At 48.0% G+C, this 17547-nt stretch overlaps 1 protein-coding gene across 1 annotated transcript; it reads left to right on the forward strand.

Moving 5' to 3' along the window:
- Positions 1-350: 350 nt before the first annotated feature.
- On the forward strand, positions 351-16218 carry LOC123083726 (caskin-1). The gene is made up of 3 exons (XM_044505675.1): positions 351-433; positions 9951-10648; positions 15578-16218. The coding sequence occupies exons 1-3, from the start codon at positions 351-353 to the stop codon at positions 15790-15792; spliced, it is 996 nt and encodes a 331-aa protein (XP_044361610.1). The 3' UTR covers positions 15793-16218.
- The last annotated feature ends 1329 nt before the right edge of the window (positions 16219-17547 follow it).

Genomic DNA, 17547 nt, shown 5'->3' on the forward strand with positions numbered 1-17547 from the left:
TTTGGTGCCGCGGGGTTCGGTGATATAGAACCACTCCTGTTGCCATAAGTTGGACGTTTATGTGAAGGTGCCTTTTGGCCAGACAGTGCTGACGAGCTTGCTCACCATAGCACTGTCGCACTCCGCTTGTTCCCCGTTAACTATCTTCGGCTTCACATTGAAAGTCTTGAGCCATAGGCCGAAGTGTGTGTGGGGGGGGGGACGCGTAGAAAGGCTTCGCACATGACGACAAACGTCGTGATGTGAAGAAAATATTCCAGAGCCAGATCGTGAAAATCTAGCCCATAATAGAACATGAGCCCACGAACGAAGGGTGAAGAGTGAACCCTAACCCGCGGAGGAAGTGGGAGATGAATACAACCCTCTCGTCGGATTTTGGTATGGGGATGACCAGCCCTTTCGTAGGGAGCCTGTGGGGGATCTCCGCAGTCAGGTACGCCGCCTTCCGGAGCTTCGCGATATCCTCCTCGGTGACCAAGGTGGCCGCCCGCCTACCTTGGGAGATGGATCCGGACAGAACTAGAGGGCCGGATAACAATGGGAGAAATCGCATCCTGGGCGCTGGAGCTTGAGGTTGGGAAGGTTGAGGAAGAGGAAGGACGGGTCTGTGCCCCTTTATAAAGGCGAAGAATATCGAACGCCTCCTCACGGGCCTTAATGCTCGCCTATTCCCAAGGGATCTCCAACAACACGATTGGATTACCCGCGCCCATATTAATGAGGATCCCGTGATAAAGGGACGCGATCTCTGCCTCGACCAAACGTGCCAATGAAAACTGCGTCTCGAAACGTGAAGCGGGAGGCTAAAAAATGGTCCAAAATAATGACCGGGTAGAGACATGGCATCTCACTACAAAAATGTCAGTACATGGGACTTGTTAAATATTATACTCTTTATGGAGCCTGTTTTGCAGAGTCGGACACGTTCTCTGTGTTCGAGGACTACTTTGGAGTATTCGAAGGAGGAACCCGCGTTGCAATGCTGAAGACAATCTGTGCGCCAGACACCTCGTCATTGAAGCCTGGTTCAGGGGCTACTGAGGGAGTCCTGGATTAAGGGGTCCTTGGGCGTCCAACCTGTGTGACATGATCCAGACTGTTGGGCCATGAAGATACAAGATAGAAGACTTCCTCCCATGTTCGGATGGGACTCTCCTTTGCGTGGATGGCAAGCATGGTGCCTAGATGTATTATTTCCTTTCTCTGTAACCGACTTTGTGTAACCCTAGGCCCCTCCGGTGTTTATATAAACTGGAGGGTTTAGTCCATAGAGGACAAGGACAATCATACAGGCTAGACTTCTAGGACTTAGCCACAATGATCTCGTGGTAGATCAACTCTTGTAATCCTCATACTCATCAAGGTCAATCAAGCAGGACATAGGGTATTACCTCCATTAAGAGAGCACAAACCTGGGTAAAACATCGTGTCCCCTATCTCCTGTTACCATTGACCTTAGATGCATAGTTTGCAACCCCCACCCCGAGATCCGCCGGTTTTGACACCGACAATAGGCTCTACGTTCGCATACAACAGGTGCAAGACAGTTTTGCACATGCGAAATACTCAGGTTAAACTTGATGAGCCTAGCATGTACAGACATGGCCTCAGAACACTAGAGACCAAAAGGTCGAACGTGAATCATATAGTAGATATGATCAACATAGAGATGTTCACCATTGATGACTACTCCATCTAACGTGATGATCAGACATGATTTAGTTTATTTGGATCACGTAATCATTTAGATGATTCGAGGGATGTCTATCTAAGTGGGAGTTCTTAAGTAATATGATTAATTGAACTTAATTTATCATGAACTTAGTCCTGATAGTATTTGCATATCTATGTTGTAGATCAATAGCTTACGTTGTATCTCCCCTATGTTTTCGATATGTTCCTAGAGAAAACTAAGTTGAAAGATGATAGTAGCAATGATGCGGACTGGGTCCATGATCTGAGGATTATCCTCGTTGTTGCACAAAATAATTATGTCCTTGATGCACCGCTAGGTGACAGACCTATTGTAGGAGCAGATGTAGACGTTATGAAAGTTTGACAAGCTCGGTATGATGACTACTTGATAGTTTAGTGCACCATGCTTTACGTCTTAGAACCGGGACTTCAAAAACATTTTGAATGCCATAGAGCATATAAGATGTTCCAAGAGTTGAAATTGGTATTTCAGACTCATGCCCATGTCGAGAGGTATGAGACCTCTGACAAGTACTTTGCCTACAAGATGGAGGAGAATTGCTCAGCCTGTGAGCATGCACTCAGAATGTCTGGGTAGTACAATCGCTTGAATCAAGTGAGAAGTAATCTTCCAGATAAGATAGTGATTGACAGAGTTCTCTAGTCACTATCACCAAGCTACTAGAACTTCGTGATGAACTATAATATGCAAGGGATGACGAAAACGATTCTCGAGTTCTTCGCGATGTTGAAATCAGCGAAGGTAGAAATCAAGAAAAAGCATCAAGTGTTGATGGTTGACAAGACCACTAGTTTCAAGAAAAAGGGCAAAGGAAAAGAAAGGGAACTTCAAGAAAAATCACAAGCAAGTTGCCACTCCGGTGAAGAAGCCCAAAGCTAAATGATACGTCTCCAATGTATCTATAATTTTTGATTGCTCCATGCTATATTATCTACTGTTTTGGACATTATTGGGATTTATTATCCACTTTTATATTATTTTTGGTACTAACCTATTAACCGGAGGCCCAGCCCAGAATTGCTGTTTTTTGCCTGTTTTAGGGTTTCGAAGAAAAGGAATATCAAACGGAGTCCAAACGGAATGAAACCTTCAAGAACGTAATTTTCTCATCGAATACAACTCAGGAGACTTGGACCCTATGTCAAGACATGTAACAGGAGGCCACGAGGTAGGGGGCGCGCCTACCCCCCCAAGCGCACCCTCCACCCTCGTGGGCCCCCTGTTGCTCCACCGACGTACTTCTTCCTCCTATATATATATATATCCACGTACCCCCAAACGATCATAACAGGAGCCAAAACCCTAATTCCACCTCCGTAACTTTCTGTATCCACGAGATCCCATCTTGGGGCCTGTTCTGGAGCTCCGCTGGAGCAGGCATCGATCACGGAGGGCTTCTACATCAACACCATAGCCCCTCCGATGAAGTGTGAGTATTTTACCTCAGACCTACGGGTCCATAGTTAGTAGCTAGATGGCTTCTTCTCTGTTTTTGGATCTCAATACAATGTTCTCCCCCTCTCTTGTGGAGATCTATTCGATGTAATCTTCTTTTTGCAGTGTGTTTGTTGAGATCGATGAATTGTGGGTTTATGATCAAGTCTATCTATGAATAATATTTGAATCTTCTCTGAATTCTTTTATGTATGATTGGTTATCTTTGCAAGTCTCTTTGAATTATCAGTTTGGTTTGGCCTACTAGATTGATCTTTCTTGTAATGGAAGAAGTGCTTAGCTTTGGGTTCAATCTTGCGGTGTCCTTTCCCGGTGACAGTAAGGGCCGCAAGGCACGTATTGTATTGTTGCCATCGAGGATAACAAGATGGGGTTTTCTTCATACTGCATGAGTCTATCCCTCTACATCATGTCATCTTGCTTAAGGTGTTACTCTATTTTTAACTTAATACTCTAGATGCATGCTGGATAGCGGTCGATGAGTGGAGTAACAGTAGTAGATGCAGGCAGGAGTCGGTCTACTTGTCTCGGACGTGATGCCTATATACATGATCATACCTAGATATTCTCATAACTATGTTCAATTCTGTCAATTGCTCAACAGTAGTTTGTTCACCCACCGTAGTATACTTATGCTCTCGAGAGAAGCCACTAGTGAAACCTATGGCCCCCGGGTCTATCTTTATCGTATCAATGTCCTACTGCTTAGTTATTTACTATGCTATTTTACTTTGCCTTTATTTTACTTTGAATCTTTATCATAAAAATACCAAAAATATTATCTTATCATATCTATCAGATCTTACTCTCGTAAGTGTCCCTATAGGGATTGACAACCCCTATTTGCGTTGGTTGTGAGGATTTATTTGTTTTGTGCAGGTACGAGGGACTCGCGTGTAGCCGCCTACTGGATTGATACCTTGGTACTCAAAAACTGAGGGAAATACTTACGCTACTTTGCTGCATCATCCCTTCCTCTTCGGGGAAAACCAACGCAGTGCTAAAAGAGGTAGCACAAACCTAAGCCTGAAACTGAGTGCTTCTACTTCAATGTGAATGGTCACTGGAAGCGGAACTACCCCAAATACTTGGCGGATAAGTAGGATGGCAAAGTGAACAAAGGTATATTTGATATGCATGTTATTGATGTGTACTTTACTAGTGTTCATAGTAACCCCAGGGTATTTGATACTGGTTCAGTTGCTAAGATTAGTGACTCGAAACATGAGTTATAGAATGAACAGAGACTAATTAAGGGCGAGGTGACGACGTGTGTTGGAAGTAATTCCAAGGTTGATAAGATCACCATCGCACACTCCCTCTACCTTCAGGATTAGTGTTGAACCTCAATAAATATTATTTGGTGTTTGCGTTGAGCATGAATATGATTGGATCATGTTTATTGCAATACGGTTATTCGTTTAATTCAGAGAATAATTGTTGTTCTGTTTATATGAATAAAACCTTCTATCGTCATGCACCCAGTGTAAATGGTTTATTGAATCTCGATCATAGTGATACACATATTCATAATATTGATGCCAAAAGATGCAAAGTTGATAATGATAGTGCAACGTATTTGTGGCACTATCGTTTAGGTCATATTGGTGTAAAGCGCATGAAGAAACTCCATGCAGATGGGCTTTTGGAATCACTTGATCATGAATCATTTGATACTTGCGAACCATGCCTCATGGGCAAGATGACTAAAACTCTGTTCTTCGGAACAATGGAGCGAGCTAATGACTTATTGGAAATAATACATATCGATGTATGCAGTCCAATGAATGTTGAGGCATGCGCTGGGTATCGTTATTTTCTGACCTTCATAGATGATTTGAGCAGATATGAGTATATCTACTTAATGAAACACAAGTCTGAAACATTTGAAAAAGTTCAAAGAATTTCAAAGTGAAGTGGAGAATTATCATAACAAGAAAATAAAGTTTCTACAATTTGATCATTGAGGCGAATATTTGAGTTATGAGTTTGGCCTTCATTTAAAACAATGTGGAATAGTTTCACAACTCACGCCACCTGGAACACCACAGCGTAATGGTGTGTCCGAATGTCGTAACCGTACTTTATTAGATATGGTGTGATCTATGATGTCTCTTACCCATTTACCACTATCATTTTGGGGTTATGCATGAGAGACAACTACATTCGCTGTAAATAGGGCATGGTCTAAATCCGTTGAGGCGACACCATATGAACTATGGTTTGGCAAGAAACCTAAGCCATCGTTTCTTAAAGTTTTGGGATGTGATGCTTATGTGAAAAAGTTTCAGCCTGATAAGCTCGAACCCAAATCAGAGAAATGCGTCTTCATAGGATACCCAAAAGAAACTGTTGGGTACACCTTCTATCACAGATCCGAAGGCAAGATCTTGGTTGCTAAGAATGGATCCTTTCTAGAAAAGGAGTTTCTCTCGAAAGAAGTGAGTGGGAGGAAAGTAGAACATGATGAGATAATTGTACCTTCTCTCGAATTGGAAAGTAGCTCATCACAGAAAACCGTTCCAGTGATGCCTACACCAACTAGAGAGGAAGCTAACGATAATGATCATGAAACTTCAGATCAAGTTACTACCGAACGTCTAGGTCAACCAGAGCATGTTCTGCATTAGAGTGGTACAGTAATCCTGTTCTAGAAGTCATGTTACTAGACCATGACGAACCTACGAATTATGAAGAAGCGATGATGAGCCTAGATTCTGATAAATGGCTTAAGGCCATGAAATCTGAGATAGGATCCATGTATGAGAACAAAGTGTGGACTTTGGTTGACTTGCCCGATGATCGGTGAGCCATAGAGAATAAATGGATCTTCAAGAAGAAGACTGACGCTGATGGTAATGTTACTGTCTACAAAGCTCGACTTGTCGTGAAAGGTTTTCGACAAGTTCAAAGAGTTGACTACGATGAGACCTTCTCACCTGTAGCGATGCTTAAGTCTATCCAAATCATGTTAGCAATTGCCGCATTTTATGATTATGAAATATGGCAAATGGACGTCAAAACTGCATTCCTTAATGGATTTCTTAAAGAAGAGTTGTATATGATGCAACCAGAAGGTTTTGTCGTTCCTAAAGGTGCTAACAGAGTGTGCAAGCTCCAGCGATCCATCTATGGACTGGTGCAAGCATCACAGAGTTGGAATATATAGTTTGATGAGATTATGAAAGCATGTGGTTTTATACATACATTCGGAGAAGCCTGTATTTACAAGAAAGTGAGTGGGAGCTCTGTAGCATTTCTAATTATATGTGGATGACATATTGTTGATTGGAAATGATATAGAATTTCTGGATAGCATAAAAGGATACTTGAATAAGAATTTTTCAATGAAGGACCTCAGTGAAGATACTTATATATTGGGCATCAAGATCTATAGGGATAGATCGAGACGCTTAATAGGACTTCCACAAAGCACATACCTTGATAATATTTCGAAGAAGTTCAAAATGGATCAGTCAAAGAAAGCGTTCTTGCCTGTGTTGCAAGGTGTGAAGTGATATATTACCATGCAACTTTCACCGGTACCATAAACCCACCATATACCTTCCTCTCTTGTGCCGCACAACTTTCGCCGGTACCATAAACTCACCACATATCTTCCTCAAAATAGCCACCATACCTACCTATTATGGCATTTCCCTAGCCATTCCGAGATATATTGCCATGCAATTTTCCACCGTTCTATTTATTATGACATGCTCCATCATTGTCATATTGCTATGCATGATCATGTAGTTGACATCGTATTTGTGGCAAATCCACCGTTCATAATTCTTTTATAAATGTTGATGTCTGCTAGAACTATGTCGCTATTTCCCCAAAGAGGAAGGGATGATGCAGCACAGAGACGATAGGTATTTTCCCTCAGTGATGAGACCATGGTCATCGAACCAGTAGGAGAACCAAGCAACACTACGTAAACAACAACTGCACACAAATAACAAATACTCGCAACCCGACGTGTTAAAGGGGTTGTCAATCCCTTTCGGGTAACAGCGCCAGAAACTGGCACGTGGACAGGAGAAAGTTGTAAATATTGATAGATTGAACGCCAAATAAAATAAAGTGCAGCAAGGTATTTTTGTATTTTTTGGTTCATAGATCTGAAAATAAAAGGGCAAATAAAATAGATGGTAAAGGCAAATATATTAAAAAGAGACCCGGGGCCGTAGTTTTCACCAGTGGCTTCTCTCAAGAAAAATAGCAAATGGTGGGTGAACGAATTACTGTTAGACAATTGATAGAACTTCAAATAATCATGACGATATCTAGGAAGTGATCATTATATAGGCATCACGTCCAAGATTAGTAGACCCACTCCTGCCTGCATCTACTACTATTACTCCACACATCGACTGCTATCCAGCATGCATCTAGTGTATTAAGTTCATGGAGAAACTGAGTAATGCAACAAGAACGATGACATGATGTAGACAAGATGTATTTATGTAGAAATAGACCCCATCTTGTTATCCTTAATGGCAACGATACATACATGTCAGTTCCCCTTCTATCACTGGGATCAAGCACTGTAAGATCGAACCCATCACAAAGCACCTCTTCCCATTGCAAGATAAATAGATCGAGTTGGCCAAACAAAACCCAAATATCGGAGAAGAAATACGAGGCTATAAGCAATCATGCATATAAGAGATCAAAGAAGACTCAAATAACTTTCATGGATAAAAAGAGATAGATCTGATCATAAACTCAAAGTTCATTGATTCCCAACAAACACACCGCAAAAGAATTACATCATATGGATCTCCAATAGACCATTGTATTGAGAATCAAACAAGAGAGAGAGGAAGCCATCTAGCTACTACACTACAAAAAATATACACTTCCGTGATGATACGTGTTTGTCACAGTAGGTCACGTTTTCTATCATGCATGTACATCCATGATGATTTTATGACAGAATCAAGATATTCATACCTGTGCTGTCTTAGAAGTGTTCCATGACATTACCAAAATTATCATCATGGAAGTGTCAACTTCCATGATGATAAATGGCGCGTCATGGAAGTGCTTTCGTCAAGGGTGACTGACACATGGCATCCACTGTAACAGGTTGCCGTTAAGCTATCGGGTACGGTTTTGGATCCGATAACCCGTTAACAGCCCGGACCAATGGGGATTTTCCACGTGTAAAATTCTCATTGACCGGAGGAAACACGTGTTGGCTCACCGTCGGGACAGATGTCATCCACTCACTGGACATGAGGCGCCTATGATACATCGACTGTCGGAGTAATTGGACACGGGTACCCCGAGGACGGCAAGACGATATTTCAAGACGTCGGGGCTAGCAAAGCCCCTCAGTCCGGCTGTCCGGCCGCTCCTGCCGGCTTCCCGTCCGACTGCTCTGCCCGGCCGACTGCCAGCTACCGACTGCGCCAACCAGCCGGCTACCGACTGCAGCACGACCCGACACCGACAAGACCCTGACACGATGGTCATACCGCGGACAAGACAGGTGTACCCGGACACTGCTGAGCAATATTGAAACACTGTAGCAGGTGTGAGATGTCACATCGTTGTCTCCCAAATAGTGATGTTGGTCACATGGGCAATCCCTTGTCCCCTGGGCTCCCCTTTATAAGGAGCACCAGGGGAGGCTCACACACTCACGGCCACAAGGCCTCACACACACCCATTCATGCACACATGGACTCACACACTCTCACGCATGAGCATGGCCGGCCACTAGCTAGCTCACATACACATATGAGACATATACCAGATCAGATGCACTTGGCACTGATATCAGATACAGCTCTAGGAGCACTTTGTACTGCCCGATGTACACCCCAGAAAGATACACTCAGACATGCAGCAGTAGGAGTATTATCTCTCTGGAGAGCTCCGAAGCTGGGTAAACCACCGCGTGCTACTTGCATACCCGCTCCCGGTCCTATCAGCAGCAGTCTTACCCTCACACTAAATCCTTGTGGCATCTGTCGACTCGCAAGCCCCCCGTGAGAAATACCACGACAGTTGGCGCCCACCGTGGGGCGGTACTATGCTACCGCGCTGCTGCTGGTTTCGCTGTCCGGGCGGGACCATCTTCATCTCCCCCGCCGCGGCGTCGCGCCGTCTCTCCGGCAGCGCTCGGGGACTCGACTTCGACCCGCCCCCGGAGCGGCCGTGCGGGACGGCGCGCCCTCGTCCTCGCCATCGGCCTCTTTGTCATCACCGTTGCGACGCCGGCCATCCATCCGTGCGTGCCGTGCGCAGGGCCTCGCTTCGGTCGGCCGCCTCCACCCACACGCCGCTCGCGTCTGCTTCCCTCTGCGTTGCGCCTTGCTTCGGCCGACACACGAGCGCGCCTTCGCTCCTCCATATACCATCTTTGCAAGCTAGCTATATGCAAGTCAACCGTGGTCATACACCACTCATCCACTATCCAAAACTTCTAAGATGCAAGTCGTACACTATCTTCACATTGGTCAGACACAAACCAGATAATCCTCGTACATTTTCCAAACACTACACATAATTCAGTCTGATGCAAGTCGGGCACTTGCCCATACACTTCCGAAATCCATGGCACCGCTGCCTTGCTGTAGCTTCTCCTAGTGCGTCCTTGAGCTGCTTTGTCCGCCTCCACCCCGAGCACCAGTGGCGGCTGAGCGCCCGCTCCTCGACCGGCGCGGCCACCGGTCCACCCTCACCGTCGCGGGGCACACCGCTGCTACCCTACAGCTCCCACGCCACCCGGCCTTGGATTCCTGCTATCACTGCTCCGCTGCAGTCACGGCCACCAGAGGCCTCCTACGCCTGATCCACTCGCTCTCCACCAACGGTCCTATCATCGGCTCCTTCGAGGTTGCGCGCGTCCATCCATCCCTGGATCCCCTCGTCCCCCGCACATCTGCTTCGGTGGGCCGTCCCGCGCGTGGCTCCGCCCGTGGCCACCCCGGCGCCGCCTCCTGCCTCGTGTGCCCGCGGGCTCCCTGCAGCTCCCGCGCGCTGCCCCCTGCCCTGAGACAGAGCTCCTCCCCACGGTGCCGACTCCCCTGCGCCGCAGCTCCGCGACCGCCACCGCGTGCCTGCGGTTCCGGCCCGCGTGCGTCCCTCCACGTCCGTGGCCCTTGAGTGCCTCGCCACGCTCAGGGCCCTGCTCGCCCGCGCATGCTTCGCGCTGTGCCTGGCTCCCGCGTGCCGTCTGCTTTGCCTCAGGCCCCGACGCGCCCGAGCCCCTGCTCCCCCTACCGCCTCCTCCTGCGTCGCTTGCCGGCTTCTCGCCCGGCCGGCTCCGCGACCCGGCCGCATCCCGCGCGCTCACCGGCTTCCTCGCCACCCGGCCACGCGGGCTCCAACCGCGCGTGTCGCCCCCTGCGGCTTTCGTCCGCGCCCATGCCCACTTACGCGTGCGCCCCCGCGCACCTCCGCTTCGTCGCCGCTCCACGAACCGCGCGCTCACCGTCCGCGCCTGCCGGCTTCGCTCACGCCCACCGGTGAAAAAAAGGGCCTTTGGTCGCGGTTCGCAACTGCCATTAGTCGCGGTTGCGCAACCGCGATCGAACGGGCGCGACTAAAGGCCCCACCCTTTAGTCGCGGTTGCTTAAGAACCGCGACTAAAGGCCCGTCCACGTGGGCGCCAGGCGGCCGTCGGGGCGGAGGACCTTTAGTCGCGGTTCTTCTGGCCAACCGCGACTAAAGGCCGCCGCAGGTTTAGGGTTTTAGCCCCCCCCCCCCAAACCTGTTTTCTGTTTAATTTGTATTGTTTTATTTCTTTTGTGCTTTATTTTAATTTTGATGGAGTTTCACATATTCTACGGTACTACATATATGCATATGAATGTACAATTTCAAACAAATTTGAAATTAGAACCAAAAAGAATTCAAGAGGAATATACAATATATATTCAATATCATCGGATGACCATATACAATTTTGAACAAGTTTCCATACATAATTTAATGCATATAAAGTTCTACGTCCTCGTAATGGTGTTCTCCTTTAGGATGGAGGACTTCCCTCCTGAACCATCCAGCTAGTTCCTCTTGAAGTGGTCGGAAGCGAGCTTCTGGACTAAGCATCATCCAGAGGTTATTCCTTTGAGCATTGGTATCACTCAGAACCCGCTCAGAGGTGTATCTCCGGATCATCTCACAGACATAGTATGCACATAGATTGGTCCCCGCTGGCTGAATATCCTCACCATTCTTAGCCTTTGCCCTTTTGAATTCTAGCTCTTTTTTGAATTCACCGACCTTTGTATCTACGAACCGTCTCCAAACCCTACGAGGCAAAGAAAATTAAATGAACAAGAGAGTTATTAGTTACTTGATATTAGGAAATGAACGAAATAGGCCGATCGATATAGAGCGCAAATGAACAAGTACATTTTTTTTGTTAATTATCAAATTTTACGGTTATTTGTTAAGTTATACGTTTTTTGTTAATTAAGTTATTTTACGGTTATACGTTTTTTGTTAAGTTATTTTACCGTTTTTGAGTTATTTTACGGTTATACGGTTATCAAATTTTACGGTTATACGTTTTTTGTTAAGTTATTTTACCGTTTTTGTTAAACTAATTAACTAGTTAAAATTAAAAAGAACAAAAAAAATTCTCTCTCCCTCTCCACGATCTCGCTAGCTCTCTGTACGTGGGCGAGAGGGGGCGGCGGGCGGCGGCGGGCGGCGGCGTTGAGGGCGGGCGAGAGGCGGCGCGGTGGGCGAGGGAGGCCGGCCGGCGTGGGCGAGAGGGGGCGGCGAGCGACGGACGTGGGCGAGAGGGGGCGGCGGGCGACGGCGGGCGGCGTACGAGGGCGAGAGGGGGCGGCGGGCGCCGTACGTGGGCGAGAGGGGGCGGCGGGCGACGGCGGGCGGCGTCGAGGGCGAGGGCGACGGCGGGCGGCGTCGAGGGCGAGGGCGACGGCGGCAGGCCTTCGGCGCGGCAGAGAAGACGAGAAATGCCCGCGACGGGTCGGGCCCTTGTATTTATAGCCCCCCCCCTTTAGTCGCGGTTGGGGAGGCGACCCGCGACTAAAGGGCAACCTTTAGTCGCGGTTGGGGAGGCGACCCGCGACTAAAGGGCTTTTTTGGCGGGTTTTTCGTTCCCGCGCGCAACGACCTTTAGTCGCGGTTGGGCAGGCCAACCGCGACTAAAGGTATTTTTAAAATACTTTTTCTTTTTCAAAATCTTAAAAATACAAATAATATATCAAAAAATTCAGAAAAATAAAACTAATTCAATTCAATATGTTAAAAACACAAATATTATATCAAAAAATTCAGAAAAATAAAACTAATTCAATTCAAAATTCTAAAAATACAAATAATATATCAAAAAATTAAGAAAAATAAAACTTATTCAATTCAAAATGTTAAAAATACAAATAATATATCAAAAAAATTCAGAAAAATAAAACTAATTCAATTCAATATGTTGAAAACATAAATATTATATCAAAAAATTCAGAAAAATAAAACTAATTCAATTCAAAATTCTAAAAATACAAATAATATATTAAAAAATTAAGAAACTAATTGTCATTCATTAAATGTTTTCTCAACCAACTGCCGAAAGTCTCCATGTGGGCCTTCCTAATCCAGGATTCAGGCTTCCCCGGGTTGTCCGAGCGTAAAATATTCTTGTGTTTCTCAAAGTACGGAGCCACCAAGCTGGAATTGGTCAGTACAGTGTGGTGTGCTTCAGTCAGAGAATGGCCGTCCATACATGTCGTTGATTTCCTTCCGATCGTGCCTTTTCCACTTAGTCTCCCCTCGTGCCGCGATCGAGGAAGACCAATCGGCTTAAGGTCAGGAACAAAGTCAACACAAAACTCAATTACCTCCTCATTTCCCTTTATATTGGACGAGAATCCAGACGGGACCTTCATACTGCTCAGGCATTCAAAAAAGATGACCTTCTCTTCTTTGGTCAGAGCATAGCTGGCACGACCTTGAAACCATTCCGGATGCCGGTCATCAGGGTCTTTCAAACGTTGCTGGTCTTGCCATACTTCCTTTGTATCATTTGTCTTCCCATACACGCCCAAGAAGCTTAGGAGGTTCACGCAAATATTCTTCGTAACGTGCATCACGTCGATTGCAGAGCGGACTTCTAGGACTTTCCAATATTCTAGCTCCCAGAATATAGATTTCTTCTTCCACATGGCTGCGTGCCCGTCAGCTCCCTTCGGAACTGATTGTCCGCCAGGACCCTTTCCAAAGATGACTTTCAAATCCTTGACCATATCAAATACCTCAGCACCAGTGCGTTCCACAGGCTTCGGCCGGTGATCTGCCTTGCCGTTGTAATGCTTGCCTTTCTTTCTTACTGGATGAATTTTCGGAAGAAATCGATGATGCCCAAGGTACACGTTCTTCTTATAATTTGGCAAATGTACACTTTCAGTCTCATGTAAGCAGTGCGTGCATGCATTGTATCCCTTATTTGACAGTCCCGAAAGGTTACTAAGAGCAGGCCAATCGTTGATGGTTACGAAAAGCAACGCTCGTAGGTTAAATTCCTCTTTTTTGTGCTCATCCCACACACGGACACCAGGTCTGCCCCACAGCTGTAAAAGTTCATCAACTAATGGCCTTAGGTACACATCGATGTCGTTGCCGGGTTGCTTCGGACCTTGGATGAGCACTGGCATCATAATGAACTTCCGCTTCATGCACAACCAAGGAGGAAGGTTGTAGATGCATAGAGTCACGGGCCAGGTGCTATGGCTGGAGCTCTGCTCGCCAAAAGGATTCATGCCATCTGTACTTAGACCAAATCTTATGTTCCTTGCGTCAGCTGCAAAATCTTTGAACTCTCTGTCGATCTTTCTCCATTGCGTTCCATCTGTGGTGTGTCTCAACTCCCCGTCCGACTTACGGTCCTCTTTGTGCCATCGCAACAACTTGGCATGCTCTTTGTTCCTGAACAGACGTTTCAACCGTGGTATTATAGGAGCATACCACATCACCTTGGCGGGAACCCTCTTCCTGGGTTTCCCGCCCTCAACATCGTCACCAGGGTCATCGCCTCTGATCTTATAACGCAATGCAGTGCATACCGGGCATTCATTCAAATTCTCGTATTCACCGCGGTAGAGGATGCAGTCGTTGATGCATGCATGTATCTTCAGAACCTCTAAACCTAGAGGGCAGACAACCTTCTTTGCTTCGTACGTACTGGCGGGCAACTCGTTATTCTTTGGAAACATATTCTTCAACATTTTCAGCAAGTTTTCAAATGCCGAGTCAGCTACACCTGCCTGTGCCTACCATTTCAGCAAATCCAGTGTGCAGCCCAGCTTTTTCAGACCATCATCGCATCCGGGGTACAACGACTTTCTGTGATCCTCTAACATGCGATCCAAATTCTCCCTCTCCTTTTCAGTTTCGCAGCGTCTCCGTGCATCAGCAATGGTCCGACCAAGATCATCAACGGTCTCATCACGTGCCTCTTCTTCACCTTCACCTTCACCTTCCCCTTCACCTTCCCCTTCACCTTCCCCTTCACCTTCCCCTTCACCTTCAGCATCGTCCATGAAAGTATCACCGAAATGAGCAAGATAGCTTTCATCGATGAAATCATCCCCTTCTTCATCTTCTTCCATTATAACCCCTCTTTCTCCATGCTTGGTCCAACAATTATAGCTTGGCATGAAACCGTGCCGAAGCAGGTGCAGGTGAACTTCTCTTGAGGAAGAGTAACCCTTCTGATTCTTACAGTCAACACATGGACAGATAACAAAACCCTTCTGCTTGTTCGCATTAGCCACTACGAGGAAATCTTTCAAACCCGTAGTGAACTCGCGGGAGAGTCGGTTACCGTACATCCATTGCCGATTCATCTGCATTATTATAATATAAAATATATAATTAACCATCATGCATTTGTTAAAGTAACTAGCTATAAACAATATAAATTAAACAATGAACAACACACATGCATATTTTATCAATGACACACATGCATGAAAGGTTCAAGTTGCTAACCGCGATCGAGGAGGAACCTCAAGTGTGGCTCCAACACTTCATATCATGTTTGTTTCACGCTGTTGGGCATTTCATCAAACACCTTGTGTGCATAAGAGGAACCAAAAGCAAACCTACACCCCCTTGTGAAGAGAAGTGGCACCAAATGGCTAAGTGAGTGCGCTGAACTGGTATATATAGGGGAGGAGCTTTAGTCGCGGTTGGCCAGGACAACCGCGACTAAAGGCCTTTGGGCACCTTTAGTCGCGGTTGGCCTGGCCAACCGCGACTAAAGCCCCTCACGTGCACCAGCTGGCCACCGAGCGCCCTGGCCCAAGCCTTTGGTCGCGGTTCGTCTGCCGAACCGCGACTAAAGACTTCATTAGTCGCGGTTCCTACAGTTTCGCGACTAATGGGGCTGGACGGAAGCCTCTTTTTCTACCAGTGGCCGGCTCCCCCGCAACCCGGCCTGCCGGCTTCACCCTCGCTTCTCCTCCGCTTCGGCCGGCTTCCCGGTAGCCGGCCGGCCGGCTCCCGCGCTGGCCGGCTTCCCGGCAACCCGGTCGGCCGGCTCCCGTGCTGGCCAGCTTCTCGCCAACCCGGTTGGCCGGCTCCTGTGCGGGCCGGCTTCCCCGCAACCCGGCCGCCAGCCTCTGCCTTGACCCGGCCGCCGGTTTCTGCCACGCCCCGCTACTGCCTGCTGCTCGTACAGAGAAGCAAAGAAAAAGATGAGGCCGGCTTCATAGAAAGGTAAGAGTGTGGCCGGCTGGAGAAAAGTCAGGCGCCGGCTGCTAAAAAAGAAGAAGAGGAGCCGGATGCTAGAAGAAAAAGGGCCGGCTGCTTGCTTGGGACCGGCTGAAAAAGTCCAAGGCCGTGTGCCAAAGACCGGCTGACAAAAAAAATTCCAACTGCTGGGTTGGTAAAAAGAGAGAGAGAGGCCGGCTGCCCGAGAAAGAAAGGAAAGTACCCAGCTGACTGCTCGTGCAGAAGAAGCGTCCGGCTACCCGTTGCCAACAGACAGACAAAGAGAAGAACAAAGATTGTTGCCAGGTGGAGAAAAGTCAGGCCGGATGCCCACCTGACTGCTCGTGCACAAGAAGCGTTCGATTGTTGACAACCGGCAAAAGAGAAGAAGACAAAGTAGTTGCCGGGAGATCCGGCCCGACTGCTCAACAGTCGGCCCGAATCTCGGGGGCTACACCTAGCGAATGTGCTGACGCGCCCCCACGAGAGAGAAGACAAAGTAGTTGCCGGGAGATCCGGCCCGACTGCTCAGCAGTCGGCCCGAATCTCGGGGGCTACACCCAGCGGGTGCGCTGACGCGCCCCTGCGAGAGAGAAGACAAAGTAGTTGCCGGGAGATCCGGCCCGACTGCTCAGCAGTCGGCCCGAATCTCGGGGGCTACACCCAGCGGGTGCGCTGACGCGCCCCCGCGAGAGAGAAGACAAAGTAGTTGCCAGGAGATCCGGCCCGACTGCTCAGCAGTCGGCCCGAATCTCGGGGGCTACACCCAGCGGGTGCGCTGACGCGCCCCCGCGATAAGAAGACAAAGTAGTCGCCGAGAGATCCGGCCCGACTGCTCAGCAGTCGGCCCGAATCTCGGGGGCTACACCCAGCGGGTGCGCTGGCGTGCCCCAGCAAAGATTGTAGACAAGAGAAGAGTTCTGTCCAGCTGCCAGCAGCCGGCAGAAGAGGAAAAGAAGAAAAAGGGCGTTGCAAGACGCCTCGCCGCCTGGCCAGTCGAGCCTGACCGGCCGGGACCCCCCCTTCGAGCACCCGGGGGCTCAAAGGCTACACCCAGCGGGTGCGCCGACGCGCTTCGCGAGCGCCGAGTCGCGCCAGCTGTCTTCGACGACCGCGACTACACGAAAATCAATGTGAGCTCCTCGCCCGGATATTTTTCCATCATGCAAGCACGGATAACCCCGAGCGATGCTCGGGGGCTATCTCCGCATTTTAATTACAGTTGCATCACTGTTTGCCCCGGTGCCAGCCAGAGTTGGCCCGGGGGCTGGCCGCTTGGCCTGAGACGTTTGTCCCCGCAGACGGCTTAGTAGTGTGCGTGGTACCAAAGGCTCACTCTTAGTCACATACCACAGAGCGGCTGTCCCGCTAGAAAGGGTGAACGCTGGAGGCCACCCACGCGAAAAACGTCCAGGAAGAAAAACGGTTCGGGTGACCCGGCCATTTCCTTTATGAGTATCTGCTCGGTTAAATTCGCTCCCAGAGTCTGAGTATTGTACACTCCACTCCGCGGTCCACTCTCAGCCACAGACCGCAGAGCGGCTGTCCGGCAAGCGAGAGCACAAGCCAAAGAGTGGAGGGAACATGAAAATGATTGAAGGGGGCTCGGACGAAACCGAGTCGGCACCCTCCGCATAAAACTTGCAATGCTAAAAGCAAGCATATGATATATT

This window comes from Triticum aestivum, chromosome 4A, assembly GCF_018294505.1.
Source record: "Triticum aestivum cultivar Chinese Spring chromosome 4A, IWGSC CS RefSeq v2.1, whole genome shotgun sequence".
In the NCBI taxonomy this organism is placed as follows: Eukaryota; Viridiplantae; Streptophyta; class Magnoliopsida; order Poales; family Poaceae; genus Triticum; species Triticum aestivum.